The sequence below is a fragment of the Papaver somniferum genome, chromosome 9, assembly GCF_003573695.1.
Source record: "Papaver somniferum cultivar HN1 chromosome 9, ASM357369v1, whole genome shotgun sequence".
Taxonomy (NCBI): domain Eukaryota; kingdom Viridiplantae; phylum Streptophyta; class Magnoliopsida; order Ranunculales; family Papaveraceae; genus Papaver; species Papaver somniferum.
This window is the reverse complement of record NC_039366.1, coordinates 170,384,447-170,403,517: the sequence shown is the minus strand read 5'-3', so window position 1 is coordinate 170,403,517 and position 19,071 is coordinate 170,384,447. Positions and strand designations below refer to the sequence as shown.

At 36.4% G+C, this 19,071-nt stretch overlaps 1 protein-coding gene across 2 annotated transcripts; it reads left to right on the top strand.

Annotated features, from left to right (window-relative positions):
* The first annotated feature begins 502 nt into the window (after nt 1–502).
* LOC113310796 (DNA-directed RNA polymerase III subunit 2-like) lies at nt 503–16,941 on the top strand. Of its 2 annotated transcripts, XM_026559582.1 has the most exons (38): nt 503–658; nt 748–829; nt 911–1,032; nt 1,137–1,229; nt 1,676–1,748; nt 1,823–1,913; nt 2,002–2,054; nt 2,138–2,202; nt 2,415–2,520; nt 2,624–2,734; nt 3,929–3,988; nt 4,182–4,214; nt 4,336–4,386; nt 4,468–4,566; nt 5,081–5,140; nt 5,224–5,313; nt 6,363–6,464; nt 6,552–6,662; nt 6,778–6,894; nt 8,158–8,274; nt 8,361–8,441; nt 8,682–8,786; nt 8,872–8,952; nt 9,045–9,176; nt 9,268–9,312; nt 10,995–11,072; nt 11,138–11,277; nt 11,401–11,491; nt 13,064–13,170; nt 13,279–13,414; nt 13,532–13,662; nt 13,872–13,997; nt 14,084–14,139; nt 14,302–14,372; nt 14,941–15,025; nt 15,113–15,216; nt 16,194–16,322; nt 16,492–16,941. In XM_026559582.1, exons 1-38 carry the CDS (start codon nt 642–644, stop codon nt 16,540–16,542), a joined length of 3,402 nt encoding a protein of 1,133 aa, XP_026415367.1. In that variant the 5' UTR covers nt 503–641; the 3' UTR covers nt 16,543–16,941. The 2 variants fall into 2 exon arrangements, with proteins under 2 accessions (XP_026415367.1, XP_026415368.1); XM_026559583.1 differs by lacking the exons at nt 503–658; nt 748–829; nt 911–1,032; nt 1,137–1,229 and adding an exon at nt 1,445–1,582.
* Nucleotides 16,942–19,071: the final 2,130 nt, after the last annotated feature.

Genomic DNA, 19,071 nt, shown 5'->3' with positions numbered 1-19,071 from the left:
CTCTTTTTAACGGAAGTATGATCATTTTGTTAATAGTTTGTAACAATAGGATGCTTTTGTGAATCGGGTCCTAATACTAGGATTTTTTTATACATTTTCCTAAATACTATTACAAGAAACTAGTTGGAAGCCTAACAAGCTAAGGTCCAACAACGTACTGATTATGTCGCAATGAGGACAAACTAACTCTACACTCCATGTCAATTTCTAATCTATTGCGTTATCGAAACCTCAAACCTGGGACCTCCTGGGACGCATCAACCTGTCGCATCAATATGTCCATACATGAATGTTATACCGTTGGGTGAAGGATCCGATGCTCATAAAAATCTAGCACCCGCTATTTAAATGAACCGGATGTGGGTAGCACCGAGTTCACGGGTAAACCCGTAAAAAACTCAACCCTAGTGACCAATTCCAAGCCCAGTAGCCTGAACTCAGGCGGCAAACTTTAATATACCGACAACCAAACATGCCCTTAGGGTTTTAGTTTTTTCTTCTTTGCCCATTTCTGGGTTTTAGTTGGTACTCTATCTGAGAGATTGTTGAAGAAGCTCCTTCTCTCTTTTGATCGGTGAGAGGGTTATTCTCTTCGAGTTCCGGTAAACGAAGTAATCATAAACACGGAGTAGTCCTCAACTATGGAAGTCCCTAATAAGTATGAATACCAGGGTTTATATTCTTACTTCTTTCAGTATTCCATTTAAGTTTCCATTGTTTTTTAATTCATATTTCTCTTTTGTGCAGTCTTCAGATTGATAAAAAATTTCTTGCTTCCCCCATAAAAAAAGCTGTAGACAAATTCCAACTTCTTCCTGAATTTCTTAAGGTAATACCATTCTCTTTTTGTTGGAGTTTCGCATTCGTGAATTCAGTTCATTTTTTGACTTCTTTTTCTTTTCTATGATAGGTTAGGGGATTGGTGAAACAACATTTGGATTCGTACAACTATTTTGTAAATACTGAAATCAAGAAAATTATCCGTGCTAACTCTCTTATTCAATCTAGCATCGATCCTGAAACTTACATTAGGTAATTATATCTATTGCCCGTCTTAATGTTATCATCTTCATACGTTAATTTTTGTGTACTCGATGATAAGAAAATGTTGAGAATTCATTGTTTATGGATTTCAGGTACACTAATGTTAAAATAGGAGACCCCTCGATTGAAATAGATCATTCTGTTGATAACCTCACACCTCACAGATGCCGCCTATCAGACACAACGTATGTTTTCTTTATCGATACATACATACATACATACATATATATATATATATATATGCAGTTTCTTCTGTTATTAATATCGAAATTCTTCTAGTAGGTACCTCAACTAAGTATAGTTAAGGGAACAAGTATGCCAATTTGACAAAGGCTGAAATCTGATAAAGTATTTCCTATAAATGAAGCGCATGTGAACGTGAAACTACAGAAGTACACTATAATCAAATTGCATACCCATGGCCATGTAGAAGTGTGCACCCAGAACAGTACAAGTGTCTATCAATCTGCTAAAATTTTGAGCCTGCATTACCAGTTTCACCATTATGCATTCAATCACTTCAATTAAATGTTTCAGTGTTAGTATGTAAATTTTATGATGATCTGGTAATATGTAACCCTATGCCAACTGTATTTTAGGATAGCTTTTTTACAAATGCAATTACCTGCAGGTATGCAGCTCCTATACTAGTGGATATAACGTACACCAAAGGACTGAAAGAAAGGAGAGAAATAAAGCAAAAGGTTCAAGTTAAATTACTTTATTTTTTAGACATTGATATCTGTAGTTAGGCTATTTAATAATTTTGTTGCTGCAGGTAAATGTTATTATCGGACGAATGCCTGTCATGCTACGTAGTTGCCGTTGTGTTTTGACTGGAAAGGATGAAGCGGAACTTGCCAGGCTGGGTTTGTTACAATATATGCGTTTTTTTTATTTTATAATGTACGTATTTGTTATCAGAAATATGCTCAATATCTTAACTGTTTATTGTAGGTGAGTGTCCCCTCGACCCCGGAGGCTATTTTATTGTTAAAGGAACAGAGAAGGTAACATTACGATTGTTAGAATGTCACTCTCATTTAAATTCGTAACAAGCTACAGTATAGATGAAGAAACTGCTCGTTTGTAGGTCATCTTAATACAAGAGCAACTTTCAAAGAACAGAATAATCATAGAGACCGACAAGAAAGGACAGTAAGTATTTTGTAACTAGTGTTGTTCCTTCTTTATCAATTCAGATCAATTTTGTAATATATTGATCAGTTATGTTAGTATTTTTGTTCTTGTATATTGATCATGTTATGTTATTTATGTACGTTTATGCATAATGTCTAAATATCTTCTGCCACTCAACTATTTGATTTTACTTCTAATCTTTCCTTGTAATTGTATTTGTGCATGATCAGTTTAGTCGCATCTGTAACCAGCAGCACAGAGGCGACAAAGAGCAAGACAGTTATTCTCATGGACAAAGAGAAGATTTTCTTACAACTGAATGCTTTTCCTAAGCCGGTGCTGTAACATAGTTATTATTATTTTAATCATATATGGCTACCACACTGGTGAGAAGGAGTTTGGGTTGGATGATTTTCAGTGGTTTTGTTGCTTTTTATAGGTTCCTATCATGGTGGTCATGAAGGCTATGGGAATTGAGAGTGATCAAGAGGTAGTGCAGATGGTTGGAAGAGACCCTCGATATGCAGCTTTACTTCTTCCGTCGATTCAGGTATATATTCCTTGAAGATAAAAATGTGTAATGGTCTTTGGTTGATTTCATCATTATGTTAGGACTTGCTCAAGGTGACAGAGATTCTTTCTCGTTATTAGAGTTGATGCTGCAAAATTAGTTATGCTTTATGCATTAGTACTATAGATTTGCAATCATATGGAGCAGATGCATAGTAGTCCCTTATTTTGGAGTAGTTTTACCGATGGTTGAGTTTTGGAGTTAAGAAGTACTCAATCATAAGTGCAAGTCGAGATTAAGTATTCTTTAAGTATTTAGTAAAGTAAATTTTATTAAATGCACTTTGTTGGTCGGGCTGTGTGAGACTAAGAGGCCATCAAATCGAAGATTGGCAAATGTTATCTGAAGTGGATTTTTCCTGAGACAAGTACATGTGTAAGTGTATGACTGCGTCTGTGTTTTAACTCACTGTTTCAGGCACCAGCACCCTTGCCCATGTCATTATATGGCGGAAAAGGATATGTTAATGTGGTGGTCATTTTTAGCTAATAATTTCTAAAATCACAATTTCACACTTGCAATCGTACTAATGTGTGGTGGACTCGGACTTTTAGGTCATTAGTCCTCACAAAGTAATTCTATTTGACTACAAGCATAACTAGCTAATAATTTGTACAATGAGACCCTGTTGAATCCTATGAAGCACCATCTCAAGGTGGGATGTACCCTATGTTTTTATAGTAGTTTCGCATTCGAAAGTGTTATCATACTAACGTGTGATTAACAGTGAACACCAATCCGGCATTAAACTCTGAACTGGGGTTTAGGTCATTCGTCCTCGCAAAGTAAATCTATTTGACAACCAGTATATCTAGCCTACAGTGGGACCCTGTTGAGTTCTAGGAACCTCCAATTCAAGGTGAGGATTTGCCTTATTTTCGATTTTCGGTACATGGCCAGCCATTAATCAGAGGAAGGAAGTTTATACCAGCTGTTCTGAAAGGTATTAGCCAGTTAACCAATATAATATGGTAATTGCCTACTTTTGTTAAGATATGATTGCTTCTAGCCTGGGTAATTTGATATCAGCTTTTATTTTGTTAGTTGGTTGTTTATTTCTCTTGCCACTCCGATTCCACATCCCATGCGCTTAGACTTCACTATTCCATGATGCATATCTTTCATCTATTTTTTTCTTCTTCCTATTAATGGTACTGTTTGCTTCCCTCTTAGGAATGTGCAACAGAGAATATATTTAATCAACAACAGGCTCTGGAGTATCTTGATAATAAGGTATACTTTCCTGTAGTTTAAAATAAGGGTTTATGAAATTACTTCAACCATTATACCTTCAGTTGGAAGCTAATCTTAGAAAAGATGCTATCCTTTCATGTGGATAGGTTCATGGTTTGATACTTTGCATGCTGTGTTTGTTTGCTGTTTCTGGCTTATTCCGCGTCTTATACTTGTACAATTATTGTTGCAGGTCAAGAAGTTCGCATTTTCGAATGTGAATCAGGTAAAGTTCTCCTTTTTTCACTGCCTCTTTATTGTCTTACCCCTTCTTCTCTGTAGACATTTATTCCACTGGATAAGTGATATAGGCCTAATGTAGTTATTGACTTATTCTTATGCGACAGGAAGGAAGAGCTCTGAGTATTCTGCGTGATGTTTTTCTTGCTAATGTTCCTGTAAGTCTTTTTTACGTTTCTTAAGATTTTCTTTTTGCTCAGTTGTGCTAATCACTGTATCCTTCTTTTATCTTCCAAAAGGTTCGTGAACAGAGCTTCCGTCCAAAATGTATATATGCTGCTGTAATGTTGAGACGCATGATGGATGCGATTTTGAATAAGGATGCTATAGATGACAAGGTAAATTGAATGAAAGGATTTGTATAAACTAGCTAATTGCTGTATTCTCTTTTTGCGGATTAGGCTGTTAATTTATGTTTGTCTTCTAGTATGTAGTTCGCACCTATTGAATCTGGTTATAGTTCCATTTAAGTTCAAATTGCATAGACTTATATTTTCAAATATGGGGAGACAAATCTGCAACTAAAAAAGGTGCATCCATTGTAAGGAGAGGGGTGTTTCCGAAGGTTGTCGAGGTTAAGCAAATTCTGGTGTGCAGACCGAGATGCCTAAACCTGCAAATGTGCACCATACAACATGTAATTTCTTTCAGTATGTACAAAGAAGGATGATCCTGATCCTACATTGCATAAAGGTGGCACTTATCGATTTTGTAGCATGTGTTAGAATCACAGATTTAAAAGGAGACAGATGTTGGGAAGTTGAATGTTAGTGTGTTGTTGTCTTTGAATCATCTTTTTATATGCAAAGTTGAGTTTCAGAATAAACGCACTGTACCGATTTTGTTTTACAGGATTATGTGGGGAACAAGCGGTTGGAGTTATCTGGACAATTGATATCTCTGCTTTTTGAGGTACATGACATGTAGTCTCTGTCCCACTTAGTAAGACAATAACTTTCATCAATTTTTTTTCATTGTAAGCTCTTTTTTGGTAGGATTTATTTAAGACAATGAATGGTGAAGTGAAGAAGCAAATGGATTTGGCTTTAACGAAAAATCTGGCAAGGAGCTTTGACAACTCAAATGTAAGTGTTGAATCCTTTGATTGTTCTTAGGTAAGCTTACTCCTGTTTTCTGACGGGGCTGGAAACTTGTTTTTGCAACATATTTCTTTTGGTGCCTTAGATAAAGACACATCTTTTCACTGTTTGTCAGAAGAAGGTTTTGTATTTTTTTATCTTTTTTGTTTGCGTTCTAAATTTGGTGAACGAACTATTTACAAGCTTCTCTATTCATGTAACCTAGTTAGTTAGAATACCGCTAAACTGTAGTTGTCCTAAATAATTTTTTTTTAATAAGCTTACTTATATCATATCAAGCAACCAGTTCTTAGTGATACGGTGGTTTGATTGCCGTGATCCTTTGATTGATAGGTCTGATGATTCTGATCTTGGTCTTGAAGGGGAATAGAAATGGGTGATGTTGCCTTTATGGTTCATGCTTTAGGATGGATTTGAGGATTTCAATATATAGCTAACATGATGCTGAGTGATCTTCTAGAACTAGGGCTAAGTCTATTAATCCCTTTCCCAGACTGCAGTGCTTAAAAGTTACAAGTGGGCATATATAGTTGTGTTTTCCTATTTCAGTACTATGTGATGTCAGCTTTCTTTCCTTTTTTGTGGGTTTTGAGTTCTGCTGCATTCTTTAGGATAGTGATCTCATTGTTTCCAATATGGTTGGAACGAGCCTGCTTTTGAATCACTTGTTACCGAAGAGTTTCATTAGTTTATAATCTACCAATACGAACTGAAAATATCTACTGGGTGCCTGGACGAATTGGTTGGATAATTGACATAGGAATATCCGAAAGGCTCAAACAAGCTTGGGGTCATATAACTCATATCTTCAGTTACTAAAATTCTAGTCTTTTTAAGTCTTGCGACTGCTATCTTAATTTTTAGTCTAGTCTGATGCCAGGTGTTCCCTAGGACTCTATATTTCTAATTTATCTTCAGTACTAATTTTTTCAGATGATATTTCTTTTGAGTTTACTTAATAAATATGGCTGATGTGTGTTTCCGTCTTATGTCCAAAAATTTCTAATAATTTTCAACTATGCTTCTGTTTGTAGTATTTAACGAGAGATAGTATCACCCAGGGCTTGGAAAGGGCCCTTTCTACTGGTAATTGGGATTTAAAACGGTTCAAAATGCACAGGAAGGGAATGACACAGGTTCACTTTAACTTCTATTTTATTTAAAGTAGTTTCCTTCTTTTGTGTGTGTAAATTAAGAAGTCAGAGTACTTCTTCCTTGTATAGGTTCTGGCTCGGCTTTCCTTTATCGCAAGTGTGGGACATATGACGAAAGTTTCACCACAATTTGAGAAGTCAAGAAAAGTAAGTGGACCAAGGGCGTTGCAACCGAGCCAGGTATGTGTGGTTTTTATTTTGAGGTACTTCCAGTGTGGATCTTTCAAGTTCGCTAGGGTGTTTTTCGTCGTCCTTCATGTGTTGAAATCTCTCTATTGGTTGTTTTTTGGAACAGTGGGGTATGCTTTGCCCATGTGATACTCCTGAAGGGGAAGCTTGTGGGCTGGTTAAAAATTTGGCCCTGATGACTCATGTTACAACAGATGAAGAGGAAGGTCCATTGATTTCGCTGGTTTGTCATTTTAACATAAAGTTGTTTGTTTGCCACTTATCTATCTATCTAGATTAGAAATTATATCTTATACCTTGGTAATGTAAATGGTAATTGCCAAAAATAAGTAGTAAAGTTTAAATTCAAGAGGTTAAGAACCATCCAGTATTACCCTCACCGGCATTTTAAGTGTTATTCTCGATTTAACATTAAGTTACGCAATAGAGGAACTGGATAGAGGCAGTCCTTCATCTTATTTAGGGTTGTACTGGTGGGGGTTGTGTATATATGTAAACTGTAGCATTATAATATATAAGAATTAGGACGAACTTACTCAACCTAAGTTGCAGTAGAACCTGTTATATACATGTGATACGGTTTACCGAGTTTCTGGTTTTGATGGTGAAGTGTGCAAAACGGGAACAATAAATTTAATTGAGATTTTGACTTCCTTGATTCTACTCTAAACATGCTTACCCATAGCCATTAGATGTCCAAGAATTCAAAGTTTGCTGTGGATTTTTTTAATGTTGTGACATTGAGAGTTTCAACAATCTAGACGGTTTTCAGTTTTGAATTTTCGAAGCAGCAGTTGGAGAAGGCCATTTCGAAGGGGTAGTAGAACTTTTGTGCGTGTACTAACATTCTAGGAAGGGGTTCTACTTATCTACTTATCTCCTTTAGAAAAAGAAAATGTAAAACTTACCCGCTTCTTATTGTGATTCTTTGAGCAATTAATTGGACTCGGGAAGTATAGAGAATAAGTTTTTTTGTGGAAGATTATACTGGACCTAGGTAACCCTCTTATATGTTATTTTCTAATATTCTGAAGGAGAAATCTTGGTTATAAGTACTTCACTTGATTCCAGAACACTATTGTTAATCAACAAACTCATTCTATCATTTGAAATCTGCTCATTCTATCATTTGAACAATGCTCGCTGTCAAACTAAATTGAATTGGAAGACAAATGCCTAGACCTTTCGGCTCAACTATGTCCGTCGACTTAGAAAACCAATGTGCGGTCATGTTTTTCTTTAGTACACTAGACATTGTTACAGCGAACCTCGTAGGTTGAAATGTTAGTTTTTGTATCCCGTCACTCAATAGAGACGTCTTTCAAAGACAGGTCAAAAATTCCCAGCAACTGTTGTTACTTAACCGAGAGCATTTCAAACGTGTTGGTGCTTGCGTTTCACTTTGAAATGAAACTTATGTAGATTCTTGTAGTATTTGTCATTTATCTTCGTGTATATTCACTCATATTCCGTGGTTTTGCATCAGTGTCACAGTTTGGGTGTGGAAGGTTTAGAACTGTTGTCCGCTGAAGAGCTTCACACGCCAAACTCATTTTTGGTCATTTTTAATGGGCTTATCCTTGGCAAGCACAGGCAACCACAGGTAGTTCTCCTAGCTATGTTTTTCTTTTCCTATACTTTTTATTCAAGCTCACATCTTATATCTCGTTTCTTTCTGTTTTGCAACAGCGTTTTGCAAGGAACATGAGAAAGTTGCGGAGAGCAGGAAAGATTGGGGAGTTTGTCAGTGTATATGTGAATGATAAGCAGGTAAGTTTCTTATTGCAACCAGGTACTTCGGTTGTTCTGTAAGAGTGTCATCTAGGTTGTTTTTCCTGTCATTGCAGGAGGAGTGATTCTATATTAATGAACTTGTGTTGTGGTTGTCAAATGTTGTCAGCATTTAGAATTCAAAACATCAATTGATGGGAGAAAGGATGAGTATGTAACTTGATTTCTCCCAGTTTAAGCTTATAACAGTACATCTAATCTTATTTAAATCTATTGCAGCGTTGTGTTTACATTGCCTCGGATGGAGGCCGCGTATGTCGTCCGCTTGTCATTGCTGACAAGGGAATATCCAGGATTAAAGAACACCATATGCAGGAGATGCGAGTTTGTATTCTAAATTTTTCTCAAGCTTAGGCAAATCCAATATTGTCTTTATCTGATTCCTCATGTTTTTTTTTAACTTTTTTAGGATGGAGTGCGCACCTTTAACGACTTCCTACGCGAAGGACTAATCGAATATCTTGACGTTAATGAGCAGAACAACGCATTGGTTTGTCTATAACTCTATCATTTGCTTGGTTCTCCTTGAAAATGTTAATCCCAAGCTATCTATAATGGCTTACTTGAAAAATTGTTGCTTAGATTGCTTTATATGAAGGGGAACCAAAAGAAGATATCACTCATATAGAAATTGAACCTTTCACGATCTTGGGTGTTTGTGCTGGGCTAATTCCATTTCCTCACCACAATCAGTCACCAAGAAATACATATCAGGTTTGCTGAACTTCTTTTGCAGTTTCGAGCATAATATTTTCTTCATATACTGGAATTGCCTAAACTAACTTGATTCATATTATTTTTGTAGTGTGCAATGGGAAAACAAGCAATGGGCAATATTGCCTATAACCAAGTAAGAGTTCTGTTCGTACCACAAAAGAGATTTATCTTCCTACTGAAACCAGACTCTTCTTTTAGCATGTTCTTAGTATCTACACTTTTTGCCACTCAATTTTAGCTTACATGTTCAATAAATCATAGATGCGTTTAATACCTGGAGCTATGAAGAGGCTCTTGCAGATTTCAGTGAGTTGTATGACCATGCATATAAAACTCTACCTAACAATGTTAAAGTTTACACAAAACCACTGGTGTTCAATACAGAACGCAATGGGGGTAGTTCAAATGCGTCCTTCAAAATTCAGAATGTCTTCTGAATAAACTGTTGAGGATTTCTAGGTCTATGTCTCAATGTTTATCCTCCGTTTGTGGTTTGTTTGGAAAATTAAAGTGCCTCAGTTCTCAACTAGTAAAACAACCGACCTTAGCTCAGTTGGTACAGTGAAGGACTGTAGTTGTAGCAGATTTATCTCTTGTTAATTCTTAATATTTTAGTTCGACCCTCACCTCCTTTATAGTTCTAGGGGTTCAATTATCTAATAGATCTAAGACATTAATGTAGTTTTTTAATATATATTTAAACGAAAAAAAACTAATTGAGGAATCCGATTCCAAACTTTTTATAGTATAGTAGTGTCATATATAAAATCCGGAGCACTGATCAAAAAAAAAAGAAAAAAAAAGAAGATCATGGAAGTTTATATGGCCATGGAAGTTTAGCACTTATCCAAACTTTTTATAGTATAGTAGTGTCATATATTAACTCCTAATTTTTATACACAACTGGTGACCATGGAAGTTTATATGGCCAATCCTCCTCTGGTAACCTTAAAGCGTAGTTTAAGGTTATCGGATCCTTCTCCGCGTCGTGGAGATTTGGCTACCAATGCAAATTTACTTAAATTATGTTTAGCAGGTGTAGAATGTAAGAGCAAACGACTTAGAGAGTAATTATATAAACATATTAAGGGGTTACTAAAACTGGATTTCATTTCTGAGCAGTTTGCGTCAAAGTTGAGGGCTAAGAGGTGTTAAACTCTTACGTGGCATGCAGGTGGACTATAACACAACCACATCACATTTATAGACTTCCAAGATGAGAGTAAACTGCATCATATACCTAGAGAATTTTTTAGTAAGTTCATAGAAATTCTGAAAGCCTGTCTGTCGGTTTCCCTTCCAATCTGACTGCACCATAGGAGAATGATCTACTTTGAAGGGTATCCTGGATAAACAGGTTGTATATGTAGAAGTTATTCAATTACGGCTTGATGATTATCTTTAAAACTGCAACTGTAAGCATTCTCTAGTTTAAGTTGTAACAGAGTAATAACACTCTTTAGTCATCACTACCTCACTCCATCCCTGGGAGCAGACAGGTTATAACTGCAACCGTGTACTGCACATTTGAATAAAACTCAGCACGTACAGGTTGAGTTCCTGCTGGTTTATCTTAAGAAACGTTTTTAATAAGAAATACTAATTAAAGTTTGTACTCAGTGCAAAATCAGAGTTTAGGTGTTGCAAGTAGGCTATGCGGTTTTGGCATGGATCTCGTGGTTCTATTTGATCTTTTTATTCCTTTTCAAAATACTTTTGGTTTTGGATGCAAATACAGTGATGCCTTTTGAAGTTATGATCAATGTTACATGATAGTCTTTTATTAACTAATCCTCTATATATTTGATCTTGCAGCTGTCTCGAATGGATTCACTACTTTACCTTTTAGTGTATCCTCAAAGACCTCTACTGACGACGAGAACAATTGAACTGGTTGGTTTCTGTTCATTTTGTATGCTCTTTGACTGCTGGAGAAACTAAATACTTTTTATTGTCAGGTTGGTTATGATAAATTAGGAGCTGGCCAGAATGCAACAGTTGCTGTAATGAGTTATAGCGGTTATGATATTGAAGATGCTATAGTTATGAACAAATCATCTCTTGATCGCGGCTTTGGCCGTTGCATTGTACTGAAAAAGTAACTAACCTTATTCACCGTAAATGATTTTTGCCTATCAGTTTTACGTGCAAGCTTACATATGTTTGCTGTTGGGTTTTATGGTTAGGATGCTTCTTTGATTAGCTATTTTTCTTTGGACAGGAGTGTTGCAATATTGCAGAAGTATGGTAATAACACACAAGATAGGATACGTAGGCCTGACAGAAAGGGTGTTGACCATCATAAGATGAAGGTTAAGAATCTTTTGACCTTTCACCTCTGCTTTGTTTTTGATATACCTGAAAAGCAGTGAGTGTACGGATTGATTTTGAAAACCTTCTCGCTCAAAAAAGAAAAAACATGTTCTCAATTTAGCTACATGACTGACACTTGTCGGACATTGTAAAGCAATGATGCAGAACCCGAATAGCTCTTTGAATTGTTCCCAACTTCCAATTTATGTGTAGCAATTACTATTTCTTTGCTAGTAATTATTTAGTTTCTTCTGTTTAATTTGTGTCCGTTACCTGTGCACTTTAATGTTAAAAACATGTTAGGTGACGGATCTTCCTATATAAATGATAAATTTAGGTTTATCCGGGAATTTTTTTGTGGATTCAGGACATAATCCCTTGCTTTTTCAAGCTTAATTTGTTATTCCCGCTGTTGATTCTTAACTCTTTGCAACTGCTGCATCAACTAATAAGCATGGAATTTCCTTTCTTAGAGGTTATGCATGTCATTGTATTACTCGACTTATATTTAGCCCAAAACCAAAATTATGATTGTTCTTCTTTATTTATATTGTGTCCTTTTTTCCTTCATGTTATTTTGTTTTAAACGAGAGTCTTATTTTGACATGAAAAGTATCTGCTTTTCATAATCGTCTCTAGCATTGTCACTGATATTAAAACTAAAACCCTCTGCTGAAACAAGTTTATTTTACTCCAAAAGAACCTTGAAACTTCACTCCAATGTTACATCATTACAGCATTGCAGAGAAGAAAAAGTATTTCAAACTTGCTTACATCATTTGAAAGACTAGGATCTCAACCTTCGAGAGAAATTGATCTTGCCTGTTTAGAATGAGAATTTTCTAGTTTTCAGATGTCTACACCAACACAGGGAAAGAATGTGGCAAGCTTTCTGGGCAGAACCCTAGGAGGACATAGGTTTCCTTTTTCATTCATCATTTTGGAATAACTCCATGCCGAAAACTTAGACAACTGTGTAGTCGGGTTCAATTAACACATAAGCTAGTGCATGGATTTCAAATTTCAAGTAAAGTATTTAAGTTAAAGATGAATTTGCATTACATCATTGCTGTTTCTCTTCTGTACTTTAAGTTGGAAATGTCAGTGTTCAACTATGTAACTTGGATCAGTCTTTACTTGAGATTTGATGAGATCTCACTTAGTTAAAGTTCCTTTCTTTTTCCTAAATAATCTTGATTTATTGTGTCGGCCTTTTTTCCCATCAATGTAGTTCTTTAGTTGATCCGTCTGAATAATTTAGTACAGTGTTGGTTTCTTAGTTCCTATTATTAAAAATGCCAAACACATAGTGACTTCTAAGCTTGCCTTGGTGTGCATTCCCACAGACCATGTTCAACAGTAACAACCTTTGCGCCTCATCACGGTTACTTTGTGTTTTGGCTTTTGTTACAGACAGTTTATTTGGTTCTCTTTGTAAAGTTTACTTTCCTGTACTGGTTGTTCTGCTTGAGATATTTGAATCTACTTATGCTGTTATACATCTCTAGTAAGCTCTGTACAAATGAATTTTTATATAAATTGATCGTAAACACAGTTGTCTTTATGTATAGGTATTAGATGAGGATGGGATTGCAGCTCCGGGGGAAATAATTAGGCCTTATGACATCTATGTCAATAAAGAAGTCCCAATGAATACCAAGGATAATTCACAAAATATGTAAGTTTGACCTTTCGGATTTTAACATTATTGCCCAAGAGATGTAGGCGTCTCTTAACCTCTTTTTTTTTTTTTTTTTCATATATGTATTCTCTTTTTGGAATCTAGTCAATTCAAGCCTAGCTATCAGACGTACAAAGGGGCTAAAGGTGAGACAGCAGTAATCGATAGAGTTGCACTCTCTTCAGATGTTAACAATAATTTATGCATCAAATTCCAAATTCGTCATACCCGTAGACCGGAGGTAATTTTACATGGCTGCATTTAGGAAACTACAATTTCTTTTCAACAGCATGGTTCATCATTATCATTGGAACCTATTTGTTTTAATTTTGTGAATCAATTTTATCTGTGGGCACAGGTGGGTGACAAATTTAGCAGTAGACATGGGCAGAAAGGTGTTTGTGGCACCATAGTTCAGCAGGAGGATTTCCCGTTTTCTGAACGTGGTATTTGCCCTGACTTAATTATGAATCCTCATGGATTTCCAAGGTACGAACAATCCTAGCATATTTGAATGATTGATTATTTATTTTCTGACCTTCTAATGGATTTCTGCTTGATGAGATTTCATCTGTTGTCATTAAGTCAACTGATGTCTGATGAATGAAGTAACTTTGGTGGATAGGTCCTAACCTTGAATCCGTGGATAATTATTATCTTTTTCATTGTATTCATCAAAATTTGTTTTGTTGAATCAGTCGAATGACAATTGGAAAAATGATTGAGCTTCTTGGTGGCAAGGCCGGGGTATCATGTGGTAGATTTCACTATGGCAGTGCCTTTGGGGAACCAAGTGGCCACGCAGACACAGTTGAAGCCATAAGGTATCCCTTCTCTTTCTTTCAAAGGCGTTAATTGTTTTACTTGGTTTCAAGATTCTCACCAATGAATTGTTTCTTTTTTGTTACAGTAAAACACTTGTGGAGAAGGGCTTTAGCTACAATGGCAAAGATTTCCTCTACTCAGGTTTTTCTATTGCCTCTGAAACTTTAAACAGCTTAATTCTTGAATAGTGGACCATGTAACATTTAAAAAATAGCTAGGGGATAGGCGTGGATTACTTAACACTTAACAGTTCTTCCTGTTTTCTCCGTTTTTGTTTGGTTTCTCATGTACCTCCCGTTTCAGGTATCACTGGGTCTCCTCTACAGGCATATATATTCATGGGACCAATATACTACCAGAAGCTGAAGCACATGGTAAAAGGCTTGTTCTTAATTTTTCTTTTAGACACTCATATTCTGGTCATTAAGCTTAGATTAAAAATTAATTAGTCTTCTAATGCATGTTATTCTGTATTTCTGGAGTTATTGACCACCTTAGTGGTCTATTTTGTTTGACTTGGCAAATGCTGTGTGGAGTGTCTTGTTTATTTCCTTCAGAAATCTTATGGTTACTTCCTAAGTTGCCAAATCCTATAAGATTGCTGATATTAGTAAATGCAAGGGAGAGGTGTTATACTAACTGATGACTTCAGTAGCTCCTGATATGGTATTCTCGTAGTTCCTTTTATGTTAAGAATGTTCCTCTGCTTTTGGGCAAACCAATTTTTGGCTCTTCAGAGATTTCACTTTTGATGTATGAAGTAAAACAGCAACTTTATTATAGCAATCATTTCTTTAATGCCCATCTTGCGCCTCCTGACTCTTGGAGAACATCTCAGTACATGCACACTACACCCTCCGCATCTCCACCTAATATCTTCATTTTTTTTTTCCCACCATCTTGTTATGCTTTCTTATATGACTTCCTTTGGTTCTCACTTAGGTACTAGATAAGATGCATGCACGTGGTAGAGGACCTCGTGTCATGCTCACTAGGCAACCTACTGAAGGGAGAAGTCGTGATGGAGGTATTGCATACTTGAGCTCCAATTAAAGTTCTTATCACATATCCTGCAAAATGTGTGCTCGTGGTTAATTTGTTTAAATACTTCCAGGGTTGCGACTAGGAGAAATGGAACGTGATTGCTTGATTGCATATGGTGCTAGTATGCTGATTTATGAACGCTTAATGATCTCTAGTGATCCGTTTGAGGTTCAGGTATTATCACTTGCCTATACGATTCTTACCTGAAGGGTTATTATCTCTTTTGTTAAGCAATGAAATATAAATCAATTTCTCGTAAACCCATGGGCAATGGGATCTGCTTGGATCACCGTGTGTGGAGTGCATAACTATCAACCAGAAAGGATGAGTAGCAACATGCAGGCAGTGCGAGAACGGACTTATCTCTGTTGCCTCCACCAGATCAATACAAGCCAAAATGTTTAACATGATCATGTCTTTGTTGTTAAGGGTTGGGAATTAGCACGGCATGATATCCTCACGATATGCATGGACATTTAAAGCCTTAAGTTGTAGTTTATGGAATTGTCAAACTGATAAGCCCGAAGCACTCAGCACAGTAACAACCTTGGCTTTAGTTGACTTTGCGTTCAAAAGCATTTTAGGGATTTGTTAAGCTGGGCCACAGTTAGACCCTCGAATAGGAAGATGAAGATTTTTATCTGACTGCAAAACTTTTCCTTGCCATAGAGATGCCGCAGCAAAAACTACTTATCTGATTCTTTCCACTGACATGAGTCCTTTTTTGGATTACCCAAGGATATTATCGATGTTTTATTTTACTTTATGCGCAGAATATGCAACCAGGATGAACCTATTTGTACTCTCATCAGCACACACATGATGTGACTCATTATAAACACAGTAGAATGGGATATAAGTCGTGAAGATGCTGCATGATACCAAAAATCCCGATGCATAGTGCTTTTTTATGGGACTCAAGTGAAATATATCATTGCACCAGTTCTTGCCATAATTTATCTAACTTTAGTTGATTAAGAAGACATTTTATATTATTAGACTTCCGAAGCCACCACTCTTGTATCTCGGGTTTATAAACTGATAGGAAGATGCATGCTAAGAGAGCTTGCTCGAATTCTGCCTTTGATATGGTTGCATATTTTGTCAATGCTGTTTCTCTAGCACTTCAATACGACCGTTGTTTTGTGCAGGTTTGCCGGGTATGCGGTTTGTTAGGTTATTACAACCACAAGCTCAAAACTGGTATTTGTTCTTCTTGCAAAAACGGTGAAAATATCTCGAAGATGAAACTACCATATGCTTGCAAACTCTTATTCCAAGTGAGTTGTAATTTTTCATCCATCTTGACCAGTTGTATGTGCATAGATGCCACATTTTAAAAACTCGAAAAGAAATTGCGAGATATCTATTCATTTTATTTTTCTTTTGAATTTTACTGTTCCTTTTGTTTCCTTTTTATTTGATGGAATTCTGATCCGCAACTTGTAGGAACTTCAATCAATGAATATCGTTCCCCGGTTGAAGCTTACTGAGGCCTGATAAACGAGGTGGAGTAGGACAGGACCATCTGTCAGACACGGGTCATGAGGTGGCAGTTACCCATACTTTCCAGCTTCCCTTTTTAAATATTATTTCGGACTTCATTTGCTCCAATATTGTTACATGAAGTGACACTGCGCTGCTGCTACTACATGAGTTTCAAATTTCAAATCAGTGGTGTCCATAAGGCGGAAGATCTTCTCCGACATCAGCCACATACAGCATACTTCGCGAGTTCTAAGGAGGGGTATAAGAAAGAAGCCTATTATTGAGGCCTCACATTCCATTAGAGGGGCGTCACCTAATAGGACAAAAACGGGTCACCCATAAGTAATATCAAAAACCCCTTATCTCAAATAATTTTGTAATGACTAAACAACCCTTATTTAGTTAATTTTAATTAATTTAATTAGATAAAAATTAAATTAATGAATTTTGTTGTATCCTTGATAAATTCTAGGACAAAGTTTCTGTGTGAAGAAAAACTGACCGTAAAATAAACTTCTACGGTTGGAAATAATCCAAACCTGGACGTAAAATCACTTCTACAGTTGGAAATAATTCAGACCTAGGCGTAAAATCAGATTCTACGGTTGGAATTAAAAGGAACCTGGACGTAAAATGAGCTTCTACGGTTGGAACTAATTCAAACCTGGACGTAAAACTACATGCAAATAAAATTCTACGGTTGGAATTAATCCAAACCTGGACGTAAAATCTCCAATCCTGGACGTAAAATCACTTCTACCGTTGGAACTTAAAGAAAACTGGACGTAAAATCGGATTCTACGGTTGGAATTAAAAGAAACCTGGACGTAAAATGAGCTTCTACGGTAAGAACTAATCCAAACCTGGACGTAAAATTACATGCAAATAAAATTATACGTTTAGAATTAAAAGAAACCTGGACGTAAAATCACTTCTAGTTAAAGGGTGTATATGTGTTAGGATATCCCATAACCATTTTTTTGGACATTAAAAATCCAAGTGAAGCCCCTCTATTGGAGTGTGACGCCCCAATAATAGTCTTCATAAGAAAACTCTCTTGTACCGAAAAAATGGAACGTAAATCAATGGATTTTTTTTTTTGTATCATAAGTTCGCAACGCCTGAGAGAGATACCGGTCCTTTTTTCTTTTTCTTTTCTTTTGACACGATACGTGGAGTTAAAGAGACCCCGACCAAACAAAAGAAACAAGCAAAACTACTCTACAAGCAAAGACCCAAAACCAACCTAAACTCTAAAATACACTTTTTCAGCCTTGTTTGTCGCTAAAATCTCTGTGAAATCAAATCAGGAGAGAAATCCTCAATGACCAAAGCTTCCTAAGGATGGATCTTAGCAAAATGATCGGCAGCTTGATTAGTTTCCTTACAACAATGGTTGATCTTCGCAGAAACATAATTTACAAGACTGCATTCCAAGGCGGCTTAAGATCAGAGGAATTAAGCAGAGAACATATAGGTATAGAATATGTACATAGATGTACATAGATGAATGAACAGAGCTTGAATCTTGATAGCTATCAACATGCCAATTTCTACACCCTGTAGCTCATGGGTAATGACAGAGATAGGAATAAAACCTTAACAACCCGTCCGTTTCAAGGAATTGTATTCCTTGGAATCCAATTCCTAGGGAATGCGTCCAATTCCTTGAACCTAACGGGGCAAATGAACTCTATGTAATTGAGAATTTTAATTCCTAGGAATCCAATTCCCATCAAAATGATAAATTTCCATTGCATTGGTTCAATGATGCAATGGGATTGGATTCCGGGGTAAAAACAAAGGTAATTGAATTACCTCAACCGAACATAAATTTTTTGGATTGGAATCCAATTCCAAGAATTGGATTGCCCCATAATTGAATTCCTAGGATTCTAAGTCTCCCAACCGAACGGGCTGTAATAAGCTGCAGTCAAAGAGGTACCCAAGGAATCTCTAGTAATTTCCCTGAAACCCGATGCATCTTCTCCTAGAGAACCATTAATGTAAACATAACATCATAGCCTCTATGAGCAAGCCAAACACACTGAATTAGTACTTTGATCACAAAAGCACGTTCAAATCTCCATCTCTCTACAAACTCTCTGTTGCCAACATTATTATCAGTCTTGAGACACTAGGAACTCATCTTAAGCCAGACTTCATGAGTGATAGCATAACTCACAATTTTTATGGAAGAAAATTTGGAAGAGAAAATCCTAAAATTCCTCTCTTTCCAAATATGATAAACAAAACTATCGAAGACCATTCTTCTCACAAAAGAAATAAGAGTATTACAGTTAAACTGTTCTTCACACCACCTCACCTCATTATTCCAACTACTGCAGACTTCTCTACAATAACCCATTTTAATCATCATACCTTTACAAATCGAATTACCAAAAGCACACCCATGGAACAAATGACTTTCATTTTCCACCTTGGCGCCCATCACACAAAGTACAAGGAGCAGAGTTCATTAATCCCATTGCATTAAACAAAGCAGTGTCTAGGAATATGATACTTAAACCAGACCAAACA